Source organism: Rhipicephalus microplus, chromosome 6 (assembly GCF_043290135.1).
Source record: "Rhipicephalus microplus isolate Deutch F79 chromosome 6, USDA_Rmic, whole genome shotgun sequence".
NCBI lineage: Eukaryota > Metazoa > Arthropoda > Arachnida > Ixodida > Ixodidae > Rhipicephalus > Rhipicephalus microplus.
In genome coordinates, this window is record NC_134705.1 from 42,666,714 (window position 1) to 42,682,428 (window position 15,715).

The 15,715-nt window shown below is 42.9% G+C and overlaps 1 protein-coding gene and 1 long non-coding RNA gene across 3 annotated transcripts in view; one reads left to right on the forward strand and one right to left on the reverse strand.

Annotated features, from left to right (window-relative positions):
* The window catches only part of LOC119167657 (uncharacterized), a 40,163-nt gene that overhangs the window by 21,171 nt on the left and 3,277 nt on the right, over positions 1–15,715 (forward strand). The window lies entirely within an intron of this gene.
* LOC142765253 (uncharacterized) overlaps positions 5,642–15,715 on the reverse strand; it is a 43,714-nt gene continuing 33,640 nt past the window's right edge. For both annotated transcript variants that reach the window (XM_075865955.1, XM_075865954.1), the window contains 3 exons: positions 11,693–11,760; positions 10,241–10,327; positions 5,642–5,936 (listed from right to left, as the gene is read on the reverse strand). In XM_075865955.1, coding sequence (XP_075722070.1) covers positions 5,812–5,936; positions 10,241–10,327; positions 11,693–11,760 — 280 coding nt within the window. In that variant the 3' untranslated portion in view covers positions 5,642–5,811. The remainder of the gene's footprint in view (positions 5,937–10,240; positions 10,328–11,692; positions 11,761–15,715) is intronic.

Consider the following 15,715-nt stretch of genomic DNA (forward strand, 5'->3'; position numbering starts at 1 on the left):
TCCTGTTGCACCAACCCAAGAACCGCCACTTTTTGCGGATCTCCCCTTCAATGTCCAGCAGGCTGACTTGAAAGGTTTCACCAAGTCACCCTTTTCAATGACTGGAGCGGCATTCAGAAGTGGCAGCATGTCTATTTTGCATTGCGAGACACCGCGAGAACGTGGTACGAGAACCAAGAGTAGCTTTCAGAACCTGGGACAATTTCCAGATTCTTAGCTACTTTCATGAGCATCGTCTGCGAAGAGAGGGTCGAAACTCTGCTTGAAAGTACCATCCAGCTACCCAATGAAGATGACATGCAGCTAACTTGGTAAATCACTAAACGTCTCCACCACGCAGACCCAAAAATGAAGGAAGACAAGAAAGTCCGCGTCTTCATGTGAGGAATTAAACAGAATTTTTTGGTGGAACTGATGCGGAATACACCGAACAGTGTACAAGAATTTGTGTCGGAAGCTACCACCATCGGGAAAACCCTGGAGATGCGCGATCACCAGTATAATCACCGTTACAGACGCCACCGTTTCACTATATCCAGTAGCTGTGCTCCACCAACTTTTGTAAGACAATCTGAGCCATCATGCAAGAGTAGCTGCGAAAATTCCTGCCTGCAGCGCAGCCTGAAGTGGACTCCATCGTGGACGTCGTACGCCGGAAAATCGAGCAATTGCTGGTCGTTGCTCAACTTCCATAGCCGCAGCTGCAAACTCGGAGCTATTTTGGACGTTAAACCCCACGTATCAATCAATCAAACTCGGAGCTATGGTGCTGCGGCCTGCCGTCACGCCTCTCCTTCACGCCAAAACACTACATCGCCGCTCTTTCGCTCCAAACACCACTGCCCCCCCCCCTTAGTCATACCATATGCCATATACCATATGCCAAATAGCCAGCGTTACACGCCGACGAAGACTGACGTCTCGCGGGCCCCTGACCGCAGCCTTCTCTGCGACCGCTGTGGAGAGGCCAAGCACACGTGTCGGCGCTACTAGTATCGCCAGAAGGGACTACGTGGTTTAGCCATCGACGCGCTGCGTCCTAATTCATCGCCGACTATCTCGCTGGAGCACAAAAAATGACCCGGGGAACTCCTGTTCGGGCTACACGTCCTCGCACCGCCGGCAGTATACTGGCTCTCACCGGGGACAATGTCCAAGCCCTCATCATGAAAAAATTGGGGGATACTTAAGCTTCGCCTTTAAGAGTTGAACGCCATAGTGAAATCCGGCCCCTATATGTGCGCTCTTCAACCGCTTAGTGCGTACTTATTATTATGGTTTGTTACGTACACACACACGCTTGCACACTCACACTCACACAGTATATTGTACCAGCACACGCTATTATCGCCGGATGGGCTCGTTTTCTTCGTGACACCTGTCAAACGAAATGCGTTAAAGGGGCCCTGGCACATTTATTCAAGTAACCATGGAATGAATTCACTAGAACAGCTTATTACGTCGTGAATTGAACACCGCCAAAAATTTTAAGAATTTGTCCAGTGCGAGTGGAGTTACAAAGGTTTGTCGCATGCTGGGATTGCTTTATCTCTTCTCTTCTTCTGACAAAAACGCTGAAAGCTAGGCAGAAAGGGTTGGCAGGGGTAAAGGAACTACCACGCCTTGGGACCTTGAGCATTTTTTTCTTCAAATGCGTGGCTTTCTCAGTGTGATCGCGCACGCATGCGTGGACAAGTAGCGGCCTTCCGCGGCGATGTCGTTAACCTTATTTTTCTCTCCCAGACGCACAGACGATTTTTCGCTCACAACCAACGGGTCTGACGCCGGCCGCGGAATTTCTGCGACATGGGCTCTTTAATTAATGCTATTGCGTTGAAACTATACGCAGCAACTGATAGAGATGATGTTGCTTTACGACGAACTACCTAAGATCCTCCACCGACTAGTACACCGCAACCAAATCAAAAGCATCCGCCGCGAGACTGAAGGGGCTTTGACATCCCAACTTTACTGCTCGAAGCAGACCTCACGAAGCAACATGGAAGCAGCGAAATACACCAATGTATCAGTGATCCGACACCACGACCTAACAACAATGCACCATGGCGAATCAGCAAACTTGATCATATGCAACCACGTCACGGCTCTCGTCGACGCGGGAGCCGACTAATCTATCTTCGGTGGACCTTTCGCGACAAAGTTGAAGTAAATAAAGACTACATGAGAATGTTTTGCAGTTCGAACCGCTGGATGTCAACTAATAACTCCAACGTGGTCTGAACAGCAAGACTCACCACTATTAAGCAGACTTATGCTGGGAGCTTTGTGATCCTACAACATTGCTCCAGCAATGTGACACTTGGGGTGAACTTCCTTAGCCAACATGGCACTGTCATTGACCTAAGGTACGAGTCAATGACACTAACATCAGAGAATGCGCTGCCAATCCTCATAACGCCAAAGAATCACGCAGTAAACGTCCTGGAAGACAAAGTCACTATTCCGCCTTGCTCATGTGTCATCGTTTCCGTCTGCACCGAAATGACCACATACATCGAAGGCATCCTCGAAGGCAACAATCACCTGGTCGTTAGCCGTCCGATTTGCATTGCAAGAAGCATCGCCCAGCTGAGTCATGGTCAAGTGATGGTAATGAATGCAACCTTAAGAAAAGAATACAGGCACCTCTACATAGGTACCCCGATCGCCCACATGGAAGACTTGGTTGACGCCAGTGATTCTTTCACCCTTTCTGATGCTTCTGAAGCCCTCTCCATCAACTGACATTCCTAATTTGATTTCGACGTCAACCCGAGCCTCCCGAAGCACAAGTAAGACCAACTTAAAAATTTGCTCCTGCGATTCAAGGACTGCTTCTCGCCATCTTTAAGAATTCGGCAGAACCTAGTCACGAAACATTGTATCATAAGAGAATAAAGCGCCTGACCATTTCACCAGAACCCTTATGGAGCATCGATGTGACAATACGAAGCCGTGAAGAAGCAAATGCCGAAACGCTACGCCACGGCATAATCCAGCCGCCCGAGTTCCTGGGCGCCCCCCGTGGTGTTGGTGAAGACAAAGGACGAAACCCTACGCTTTGGCGTCAACTATAGTCGCCTAAAAAGTCTCAAAGAATGAAGTGTATCCAGTTACATGAATACAGGACGCCCTTGATCGACTTCCCAACCGTCTTTTCTCGTTGATGGACTTCAAAGCAGGCTGCTGGCAAAATGTGGTTAAACAAAGAGACAATAAAAAAGACTGCATTTATAACACTAGATGGCCTACTCGAGTTCAAAGTCATGCCTTGATGTCTTTGCTCGGCCCCCGATTTCTTCCAACACAGTATGGATACAGTACTGGCCAGTTTTAAGTGGCCGACTTGCTTCTGTTCGTGGGCGGCATGGTGTTTTTTCCAATACTTTGATGAGCACCCCCGGTGCCTTGAAGCTGTACTGCAAGCAAATGAGAACTCCCGACTCGGCCTGAAGCCGGCAAAATGCCCTTCGCATACAAGGAGCTCTTGTTCATGGGGCCGCGTCATCAGTAAGATTAGAGTTCTCCCTGACCAGCAGAAAACAGCTTCCATCACCGCCTTCTCGCCGCCCACCAACAAGAAGGCTGTGCGTCAATTTCTTGGCCTGTGAGCGTAAAATCGGTGATTTGTCAAAAACTTTGCCCGCATTGCCGAGCATCTCACTAACCTTACCAGGACCAACGTGTACTTCAAGTGGTGAACATCACAGGAAGAAACATTTCAGGTACTAAAACGGCGCCTTTTGACGCTTCCGTTACTTGCGCACTTTGATAAATTCGCGAAGACAAAAATCTACAGCAACGCAAGCACTGCAGGACTCGGGGCTGTTCCTTTGCAGAGGACTAACGGACTAGATCAGTTATGTTAACCGGTCGTTATCAAAGACAGAAGCCACCTACTCCACAAGAGAAAACGAGTATCTTGCCATCATCTAGGCTACATCAAGTTTCCTCCCCTACGTTTCGGGCGAGCCCATCAAAGTTGTGAGCGACCACGCCTTGTGTTTGCTAGCTAACTTGAAAGACACCTCTGTTCACTTCACACGGTAGAGCCAAAGACGTCAGGAATTTGAGATTACAGTCATTTAGAAGCCTGGAAAAAAACACTCTGACGCTGACTGCCTCTTTCGTGCTTCTTCAAACCACCACCGAAGGACGACTATGAGGACTGCTTCTTGGGAACTTAAGTGCCGACAACTTCGCCGAGCGACAACTACCTGACCCGGAACTCAGGAGCCTTGTGAAATACCTCAAGGGTAACAGCGCCACATGTCTGAATGTACTCAAGGGAGGACTGATGTCGTTCTCCCTGCTAAATGCAATTTCCTGAACAAGAACTTCTCACCTCTTCGAGCGTGGTGAGACCAGAAGTCCTCCAGGAACTACACCCCAACCCGACGGCACGGTGTTTTTTGTACGCTTGAAAGAGTACAGGACAAGTACTACTGGCCACGATTTGCCGCCTACATTACTCGTTACGTCAGGACATATGCCAAGATTGTCAGCGACGAAACCATCACATAGAGTCAATTACCATTGGGACAAAGAAATAAGTACACGTGCTACATTTACAGAGTGAAATTGATATTTGCATATGTTTTGAAGGCTGTCTATTGAGCTGTCACCAAGATAGCAGCCTTTGTTTAAATAAGTAATGAGCAGAGCGGACTGCGTTTGCCTCACTTGTTCGTTTTTGATGTGCTGCGAAAATAACGGAGGTTTTGGGAACTCCGGGTGTACTTTGCACTTACCCGCTATGTGTGTTAGGTAATTACGTAGGAAGCAAGAAACAGTATAACTTGTTGAGGAATTATCACACAGCCTTTTTCATGTCATGTATAGGCTAAATAGGCCCAAATAAGGGGCACATGTATTCTGCAACTGTCACTTCAGATGTACCATCAAAACTTCAGGATGTATTGATGTACCATCAATACATCCTGCAGACAGTCACCCGGGTGCTTCGAATAGCTAGCGCCAGCACGATAATTGAAAGCGCTCCTTCCTTTCAAGTTTTCTAAACAGGCAGTATATAGCTAAACAAGACGAAAATTCATGCGGCTTGATTTCATGCGGTAACTGCACTGGATTTCCTGCGGCAAATGGATTGAAAGAGTGATATTCAGTGGAACCAACGAATTTTCTGCAGTTTTTAAAATACTGCGAAAACGATCACAATGTTTAAATACACTATTGTTCATAGCACAATATGTATTTATACCTCGTAGCTTTATTTACGTGTTAAATTAAAGGCTAATATAGAGTGTTATATTATTGTTATACATTGTTTATATATGTAGCTATAATGATTTGTTGGGACCTTTTTACTTCATTTAGTTTATACTATATTTTATTTTCAATGAATACTCATTGCGCCCCTCCATATGTCCGCAAAAAAAGACATATTTTGTCATCGCTTACACTGGAGTATTTTTAAATTTAGATTTTTATTACGCTGAGTAGAGCATAACGATCTCATGAAGCAACCCAAAAGTTTATGTCCAGGAAGACTCAGAAATGTCGGTGGAGTTGGTTGCCAAAAGACTGCGCAGAAATGCTTAGTTAAATGATAAGCCACTCCGCAGCAAGAGCATTCGTCGCATGCTAAAAGCAGCGAAGAAAAACAGCTGGCTGCAGAACGTGCATGAGGCTTAAAGCAAAAATTTTGTAACTTTAATCGCAATGACTTTAATTGGTTACATTTCACCGGTAGATTGACAGTGTCCGATATCTCGGTGTTTTATCACGTTGAGCTTTTTGATCCAAGTGGTTAGTGCGAGCTCAGTTCGGTGACTGTCAAATGCTATTTTTTTAGTCATCCTTGCAGAGATCGCTGTCGAACGTTGGTATCTTGACGCCACACTTTTCTTCATACTTGTCCAAGCAGTTTTGTGGCACGTTGTGGGCGACCCTACGTTGCAGCCACATCATGCAATCTGTAAAAAGTGACAAGCAATGATTGGTTTGGAAAAACGATTCGAAGAAGTGAATAAACATGGATCGTAATGACTGAATAAAAGCAAAAGGGAAAAGCCGCTTGGATAGATTGCAAAATGGTCATTCCATGCCAATCGTGCCAGCCGTTTCGGTGACCATCTCAAGTGTATATCAAAAAACTTGTGCTGATTTACTGCATTGAAAACAGTGAACTGGTGGAACTTTTCCGAGAGCGAAAAATTCTGGGTCACGTGGCTGCCTTTAAACTTCCCGGAATTTTATTCAGATGTTGTTCGTGCAAACATTTATTAAAAAAAGTTACCACTTCTTTCTATACCAAACTTCGTCTACATGTGAAGTAAATGTTTTTGTTTAAGAAACTTGAAGTTCTGTAATATTAGTGCATTTTTTCTGGCACACACGCCTCCAAAAATTTAGCCTAAGTGTGTTATTGTCGCATTTTTTCTTCAATTAAATACTGCTTTTTCTATGAATATCTGAGTAGTGATTACCTACTCCACAAAAAGTCTATACTGATAAAAAATATTTTTTATAGCTTTGCAGCTGCTAAATCTTACGAAAAAAATCACAAATTTCAAGAAATTGTCATTTTTGTCTGTTTTGACACGCAATTGGCACAACGTGGTGGTCCAAATAGAAGTCCTCTTTATACTTCGATTAAAATCAAATAAACAATTCCTTTCATAGGGTGAATCCTATTATTACATTTTTTGTAATGAAGAAAATAAATTCTCTCAAAACTGACATAATTAACGATTTTATAAAATTTCCGAATTTACCTCGTAACGTTTAGCAGCTTGAGAGGTATTAAATGCTTTTTTCTGAAATTATTGCTTTTTTGGTGTAAGTATTCACTAACATTTTCATACAAAGTGCAGTATTGCAATAGAAAAAATACAAACGTAACACATTTTTGGCTAAATTCTTCACTTATTCCAAGAAAATCACACTAATGTTACTGAGTTTCAGGCAACTTACATAAAATCTTTAATTAACGTGTACACCAATTGTGGTATAGAAACGAGCAGTACTTTCGAAATAAATTTTTTTAACAAACACAAAAATGAAATTCCGGGAAGTTCACAAGGCAGCCTCGTAAACATATTTTTTCCTCTTGGAAATATTCTACAATTTCACTGTTTTCCATGCAGCGAATTGTCACGATTTATACAAAAAACAGATGTGAGACGGTCGCCAAAATGTGGGAAATGTTTGGCATGGAATTACTTTGCAAAGAATTCCGCCGTTCGAAGAATAAAATAACTCGGAACTTCTTGCTTTGGTTTTGTTCTTCATTACACTCCTTTCACTACAATTCTTACAGGCTGTATATCTTCCAAATTGATGTCTTCATACAGTATATGTGCAATATGCGAGTGATTAGCAATTAGTCTGTATATCTGGATTTCGAGGTGATGGGCTACACTGTGTTAGGGACGAACGAATGTGACGCGATGGCGAAGATGGTTTGACAAATTGAACTAAGATGATTAGACGAATATAATGCGCTAGTCAAGACTTGAATAATGTCAAAATCATCTCACGTATGTCGTCGACCACTTCCCGTTAAACAGTGGCACATACTCGTGGGCAGGCATGCGCCACTGCCTAGGGGGTATCGGCCACAGGTGAGTCAAACTTAGTGTCTGGATAGGAATGGCGACAACACACATGGGTATTTTTATAGCATAAGCGTTAAGAAAATAGCTTACGTTGGCATAGTTCACCCCCCCCCCCCCTCTTCCACCTGACGAACGCATACAATAAATAACATGGTCTCAGCAGAAATCTAGCGCAATCTATCTGCGTACAATCGAGTATTTACCACAGAGCCACGCCAGATCTCGGAACTACTTTTTAAATTGACCGTATTGTTTTGACACCCCAATATCGCTTGTAATGCCGCGGGGCTATCAAATCTCATAAGCATTACATACGTACTCCAGCGTTGGGCTAACGTTTTTTGTAGTTACGGGACATTCGCTAAAATTGATTTATGTTGCAGTGTCCCGGGCTGCCAGTTCTTCGTTGCACGATGTGATGCGTCGTTCATCGGCGGCGATGTCCACACACCCACTGCGCATGCTCGTGCCTCGCGTATCGTGCCGCTTGCTTGCGTCCCGTGATGGCCTCGTGCCAACTGTTTGCTCCCCCCCCCCCCCTCTTTCGTCTTGCAAGGCTCACGCTGGCAGCGTCCGCTAGTAAAAAACGACGGTTCGAGCTGCAAAACCGTTCACTGGCCACCCACTGGATGGCACATCAGCGGTCCATCACTCGTTGGCTTCTCTTTCATTCAATAAATCAGGATAATAAAGAAAGAGTAATAATTAGGCATTCACGAACCATACCTAATCACGCAACCTTCACCTGATCTCCTTACCACTTTGCGACGCATTTACTCAAGTTTTTTTTTTTCCGTGGGAAGATGCGGGTGTCGTTTTTTACATGTATAGCAAAGCTCTATGTGACTTCCTTGCTCGGATATTGGCCGGGAGCAAAATGGCGTGTAAAAGAACAATTTGCAGTGTATTGTATGCACCCCTTTATGGATAGAAAGAGGCAGGAGTCAGGCACATTCAAAAAGTGTTGATGAGAAATTCATATTTATGGGTGAGTGCTGTAGCGGCTGTTCCGAAAAGTGGACATGTTCTGTTTGGTTGCATCCCGGAAAAAAAATTGCCCTTGTCGACACGTCAGCTCCAGCACAGCGCCTCTTAACGACTTTCTTTTGTTTATACAACACTGCCCTGCCACCGTGGTCTTGTGGCTAAGGTACTCGGCTGCTGACCTACAGGTGGCGGGATTATATCCAGGCTTGGTGGCGCTAGCCACCGCCCGATCTAAAGGGTACAGCCATATCTATCCATCCATCCATCCTTCGACAGCTCCATTTCCGATGGAGGTGAAAATGCTCAAAACACGTGTGCTCTAGATTCGGCTGCACGTTAAAGAACCCCAGATGGTCGAAATTTTCGAAGCCTCTCACTATAGCCTCTCTCATAATCATATGGTGGTTTTGGGATGTTAAACCACACATATCAATGAATTGAATGAACAAGTGTTTCAGCCCATGCTGCCGTCACCTATCGCGAGGTCGATGCTTTTTTTTCCAAATGCCGCGATACTCGCCGGCTACACTTCCCACGTCTATGTATTGTGGCTCTATGTATTGTGATGTACATATCACGCAATCGCTTTTATCAGCAGTTGCTCATCGCTCATTGGGCTTGCTATAGGACGACGAATGCGTGTCGATCACCCTGAAAAAAAAAAAAACCCGCAGCTGAAGGTAATGCCACGAAGAGGTTTAGGTTAGTTGGGGGGTGTAGAACTTGAGCAACTTAGCAAGCGCAGCGGAACAATCTCAAAAAAAATACGTAAACTAGCGGCCGGCCTGTTTACGTCTCTGTTTCTTTTGTGTTGTTTTCGGTGCCCTTGCCAAGAAGATGAAGTGCTACTGAAGGAGCGCCAACGTGCATGAAAGTTCCATCAGCCGCTAGCCCAACATGAAGCCACTAGCGCAGAACGTGCAGCCGCAGGTGATGCCGATGCGTTCATTACGTCTCCACAACAGTCGAAGAGTTGTTAGTTTCTTTTATGATGGCGAAATCCTTACATGCCTCATCAAATCTGAAAGTTGACGGGCTTTGCGCGTCATCCTCCACATGAGTAATGCTAAAATCATCATCGATGACGCCACCATACAAGGACATCATGACTACAGAATGTGCCGATAGCTGTTACGTAGTTGGTGACGTCAGAGTGTTAAAGTCTGTGGCTTCAGATGGTGGAGTCATCACACCCTTGCTTGATCAAATGTGAGCCGATGTTGGAGTCAGTGCAAGGCTACGTCGGCTGAAAGAAGCTTTCATATGGTAGTGGGGAACGCATCGACTCAGAAGGGGAGTCTTCATTTTTGACTAATCTCCGTGAATGCACCAGGAACCCCGGGAGTTTTAAAAGAAGTAATTCTGCGAAAGAATTCTACCTCATCAATGGTTCAATAAAATATACCTCGAGAGGCAAGTTCGCAGTATTAAGTTTTTCTATAAAGAAAAGAGCGTTGTAGCTAGACAAACAGTCTGCTTCCAATGGTCAGTGCTCAGAAAATACGGGTGTCGGAAAAAGTTCGTCATGTTTCTGGCTTTAAAAGCAGAGTCTTCATAATTAAGCCTGAAGTAAACTATAATATGAAACTAGAGCTGTGGTACTTGCACTGTTACTACTGGTACTGCACTTAACGCGCGAAAATAATGAGGAAAAAAGTCATTTCATGTCTTACGATTGTGCCCACTGTAAGGAACAATGACGACTATGCAGTTCTGGTAGTCGGTGTAGTTGAGGTATGCAGTAAAAGGTTGAGTTCGATCTGAAAAGTAAAGTTAAAAATCAGCAGTTTTTTTTTTCGAACACGATAAGAAAGTGGAAACTTAGCGGTAGTTTTGAATTTGCATATGCATTTCTGGTACTTTACATAAAATATATACTGGAATCAAGTTGAATATTTTTGTTTTCATAAGTTTTTTATTACCTAACATAATTCCTAGCTTCGGTTATTTTATTTTAAATTTCTACGCTTGCATGTGTATCAGAGTAGTACGGTTATTTTTCATGCTTTCTTCACAAATGAATCGCTACAAAAAAAAAACCCGTGCAGCCCAATTTTATGAACAGCATTGTTAGTGATATATATTAAAATATACAAAATATTACAAGCCATTTAAGTGCGTAGACCAGTTGCTTAAGGCTGATTTGACCAATCAGCCACGTCAGAATCGCGCTGGTGGTGAAAAGATCTAATTTCTTCTCATGAAATGTGTCATATAGAAAGGGCACCTTTTTGTACGCCTAGTTCTTGCTGTATTGCTTTGTTCAACCATTGTTAATGATTGAACAAGAGTTTGAAGAATTTCCCGATGCTTGTATGAGAAGGCGTGAGAACAGTGTTGTTTTTTTGGTCTCATCGTTGAAATATGATGGTGCTATGAAATCTTACGGGCATAAGTGTCAGTATTGGTTAGTACTTTCAATTATACTAGGAGATGATTCGCATCATATAGAGAAGCATAAAGGTTATATTAAGCCACATCAGCTCAAACTTATGCAAATGTATTGAGGAAGCCTCACCTTGTGAGCATCTTGCCAAAACAGAAACAAATTGTCATGCACTCTCCAATTTTTCGTTCTCAGCATTCATTTCATATTCATCAAATGTGTTCGAGTATTATTAAGAGTGGCAGGACTTCCAAATTTTTTGGATATATTCTTACGAGGCCACGAACTTCAATCGTAATACATAAACTCACGATCCATGCACAATAGTAATAGGAAAAGAGACTGCTTCCTTTTTAAATGAAGTTTCTGCGACACCACTTCTGAGCTACAAATATGCGTGAACGTGACTGGATCCTTCAGTTGACTCAGACTTCACCATTGCCCTAATTGAATAATCTTTAAATGGTAATATTTATTAAGCCTACTCTAAGATATAACGCATTAGGGCCAAGTAAGGGCTCACTTGATTATTCGTTTGTGGGCATTCGGAGAAGAAAGAATCCTGGCAATTTCATTTTTTTCTACGGTCTTACAAAAATTGTCTTCTCCGCCACAAGCTACGAGGTAGAAAGTGGTTATGGTTATTACTATGCCCGTTGTGTGGGCAGTGTTCAGAGAGCATCTTCAGAGAGCATCTTCATAGAGCACTATCAAAAGTTTGATTCAGAAAATAACCCACCATCGTCGACGTAGAAGGTGACCTGGTCAATTTCCTTTCCTTTCTCAACGTCGAAGCTTACATTTTGCCTGGAAAATCAAATTTAATTAATAATTCACTTTGTACAATGAACTGCAATAATTAGCGAACTATAAAAGAAAGCAATAGAAACACAACTAACACAGTCAAATGGAAGTACCTAAGTAAGGGTTGTAGCTTTTATGGGATATAATCACAACGCTCAGACAAAAATACCTAAGAAGAAGATGATGATCGTTTTTCATTTGCTACTAATAACATGCTCGTCGCTTATAACACACTGTCACAACACTGTCACAGCTCGGCGAATTGATTTGTGTGGCCTTCGAGCTGACATAATCTGCATGCCCACGTCCCCGAAAAAATTGCTAACATAACACAGGGGAACGGAAGTCTGAGCACACAATTCGGGCTATTGAAGTGCAGCTCAGAATTACAACTTTTACCTTCAAGTAACTTACAAGGTAGTTGCACTGCCCCATTACCTGCTGATTTTGACACATTTTTTTACACAAATAGATACGATATGTGTCCATCGGCCATACCATGCTGAATGCGCCAGTTTTCGTCGTACATCGAGGTCAAGCAGCATTGAGCTCGGTCGGTACTGGCAGGGTAACTACCTGGGAACACCCAATGCTGATGGTATTTTCGTTGGCCCCGTCGCATTGGCTGAGGTACTCGGCTATTTACCCGCAGGTCGAGGGGTCGAATCCCCGTGGTGGTGACTTCATTTTCGATGGAGGCGAAAGTGCTGTGGGCCAGTGTTCTCCGATTTCGGTGCACGTCAAGAACCCCCAGTTGTCTAATCTTCCGAAGCCCTTCACTACGGCGTCTTTTATAATCATATGGTGGTTCTGGGACCTTAAACCCTACATATCAATCAATCAATCAATCAATCAATCAATCAATCAATCAATCAACCAACCAATAACTCAATAAATAAATAAAGAAAAAAATGTTATGTTCACATGAAGCGCCGTGGCAAAATTTGCCATCTGCATCTCTGCAAGCAGATTAGTAAAGCGTGGCGGTGGCAGTGATGTTTCTGAATTTTTTCGTACAAACCTGTCGTATAGAATAATACCCGAATTTAAGGTCGTAAATGGTTGCTATGAGCGTGTAATGATAGAGTGTGCGGATGTGTCATTTTTGTTGTTTATCACTCTGCTTCTGGTTCGACAGAAAGCTTTTTTTCAAATTTTCATCGAGTAACTACTGCACAGATCTTTAGATTTCCGCCTGCAAATTGTTTTAGTGGGTGAATTTAATAATATAGGTTCCTAGATAATCCAGGCTTTGTATGCCAGAATGAAATTATCGAAGATGATGACTGTGTGAATGTAATCAATACACAAACCAGAATAACAGCTACATCTGAAACAACATTAGACTTATTGCGATAGTCAGGGTGAACAGTGGAAGTGCCTCAAACAAGCTGACCAGCGTTTTGGTAGGAGGACCTCTCTTTGTCAAAGGCACCTTGTCATTCTTGGCATGATAGTATTAAGAGGGTCTTTAGTGACGGAATCTCCTGGTGGTAGCACATGTCCCTGTTGGCAATCGCTGCTGGAAAATAAAAAAAAAACTCTAAAGCAGAAGAGTGCACTCCTCGCTTCACTTCAAGTTAGGGGGTAGTGATTCCAAATGTTTTCGGGGGAAGGGGAAAAAGAATAAGGGGGTCATCATTAAGTAATACGCCAAGGATGACAAGGTGCTTTTGACAAAGATTGGTCCTCCTATCGAGACGTCGGCCAGCCTGTCTGAGGCGCTTCCACTGTTTACCACGACTATCCCACTTCCTGCTTCTATCTGTCGGCTCCCGTCTAGATTTTGGATTAACATTACACGTATGTATCTCAAGCCTCGGTTTTGTGGATAATGAAACAGGTGCGATTACTGTCGACATCAGCGATCATTTTCCAATATAGTGCTTCTTACCTGGCAATCGTGTGGCCCGAAATAAGGATGACGATAGATAGATAGATATGTGGGGTTTAACGTCCCAGAACCACCACATGATTATGAGAGACGCCGTAGTAAATGGCTCCGGAAGGTTCGACCACCTGGGTTTATTTAACGTGCACCCAAATCAGAGCACACGGGCCTACAGCATTTTCACCTGCATCGGAAACGCAGCCGCCGCAGCCCGTGGCGGCTGCATATGATCCCGCGATCTGCTGGTCAGCAACCCAGTACCTTAGCCACTAGACGACCGCGGTGGGGCAACAAGGTTGAAGTGTGTTTCAGGAGTTACTCCATCCATATTATCGGACTATTTAGGAACCTAATCACTGAAGTTCACGGAAGCCCAATTATTGAAGAAACTGATCCTAATAAATCTTACAACATTTTTGTGGAGTACTTGGCCTCCATTTATGAGAAATGCTTTTTTCTTAGACTCCACAGAAAATTAAAAAATTTGAAAGCCATGGGTGGCAGGGGAATTGTACAACAAAATTAAATTAAGAAACAACCTATTCCAAACATTTTTATCCTTCAGAGATGCAAACGACCTACGCAGTAATAAAAAAATCCGTAAGAATATGTACAACGACTTTAAGATAGCTAAGACAAATTACAATATCAATAAATTTACCGCTCATTGAAGAGATGCACGCCTCCTGTGCGATACAATAAATGAGCTGGTTGACAAAAGAGAGGTATCGAGAAGGATCAAGTTCAGAAAACTCGGTATGAGTAAATCAGAAATTGCTGACACTTCTAAGAAACACTTTCTTACAGTTAAGCAGTTTACAGGGAACAGCGCAGAAACATAATTCGGGAATCATAAAGCCACAAATTGATAATCCAGTGTTTTTCTCTATTCTACTCACCAACACAGAGTGGAAACATTATTCATGTCAATAAAAGATCAATGTGCTTGCGCTTCTCATGACAATTAGCTTAAGTCATTAAATGCTATTAGTCACATTATCACTATTCCTCTGAGTGTGCACATTCATAACTCGATGCTACCGCGTGTACTTTTTCCCGATCAAATGAAACTTGCTTAAGTTACTACAATACATAAAAGAGGTTCGTTTGGTGGTCTAAACAAATACAGGCCTATCTCAGAACTTTCTGTATTCGTGAAAATGGCTGAGGGCAATATATATATGACATACACGGGCTTTGTAAGAGCAAACAATGTTATTGCAAAAGAACGCAATGGTTTCCGCGAAAATAAACCTACTGAATCTGCTCTACTCCGTAATAAACAATACATTCTAGAGAAGATTGAAAACAAAATCTGCACATAAGAAATGTTTCTTGATTTCAGTAAGCCACTTGAGAGCATACAACACGATCTACTTTTACGTAAACTTCCGTACTCCTGTAATTGTGGTACCACAGTCCAACTGATACAAAGTTAGCTGTCATCGACAAAAGCAATATACAACTCTAAACATTATACGCTTACAAGTCGAACTCATTGCGTATGGTGACCCTCAAAGATCCATCCATCCTCAGGGACCAGTTCTATTGCTGTTGTTCATTATGATATTGTAAATATTGAGGGATATAAAAATAATTTTGTATATCGATCATACAAACGTATTCTTTGCAGGATCAGACGTATGCGAATTATATAAGGAAGCCAACATATGAATGAACTAGCGAAATGTATGAATAAACGTAATCAAACTTCAACTGAACATCTCTAAAACAGAATACACGTACTTCAAACCGCAAGGGGTTACCTGCATTCCATGCGCACCAATTTACTTTCAGGGCGTTGAGATTCCGCGAACAACAAAAATGAAATCCCTAGAAATTCAATTTGAAGAACAACTTTATTTGACCCCCACATAGACACAATAAAAATGATCTTTCAGAAGAATCGGCATTTTAAATAGGCTAAGGTACTTCATCCGAACAAATATCAAGCGACAAAAATACTATGCTCTTGTATACTCTGATTACCGTACTGTTCCATAGCGTGGGTAACAACAACTGTCATAAACTTTAATTCTCTTTAGTGCCGCAAAAGCGCGCAATACG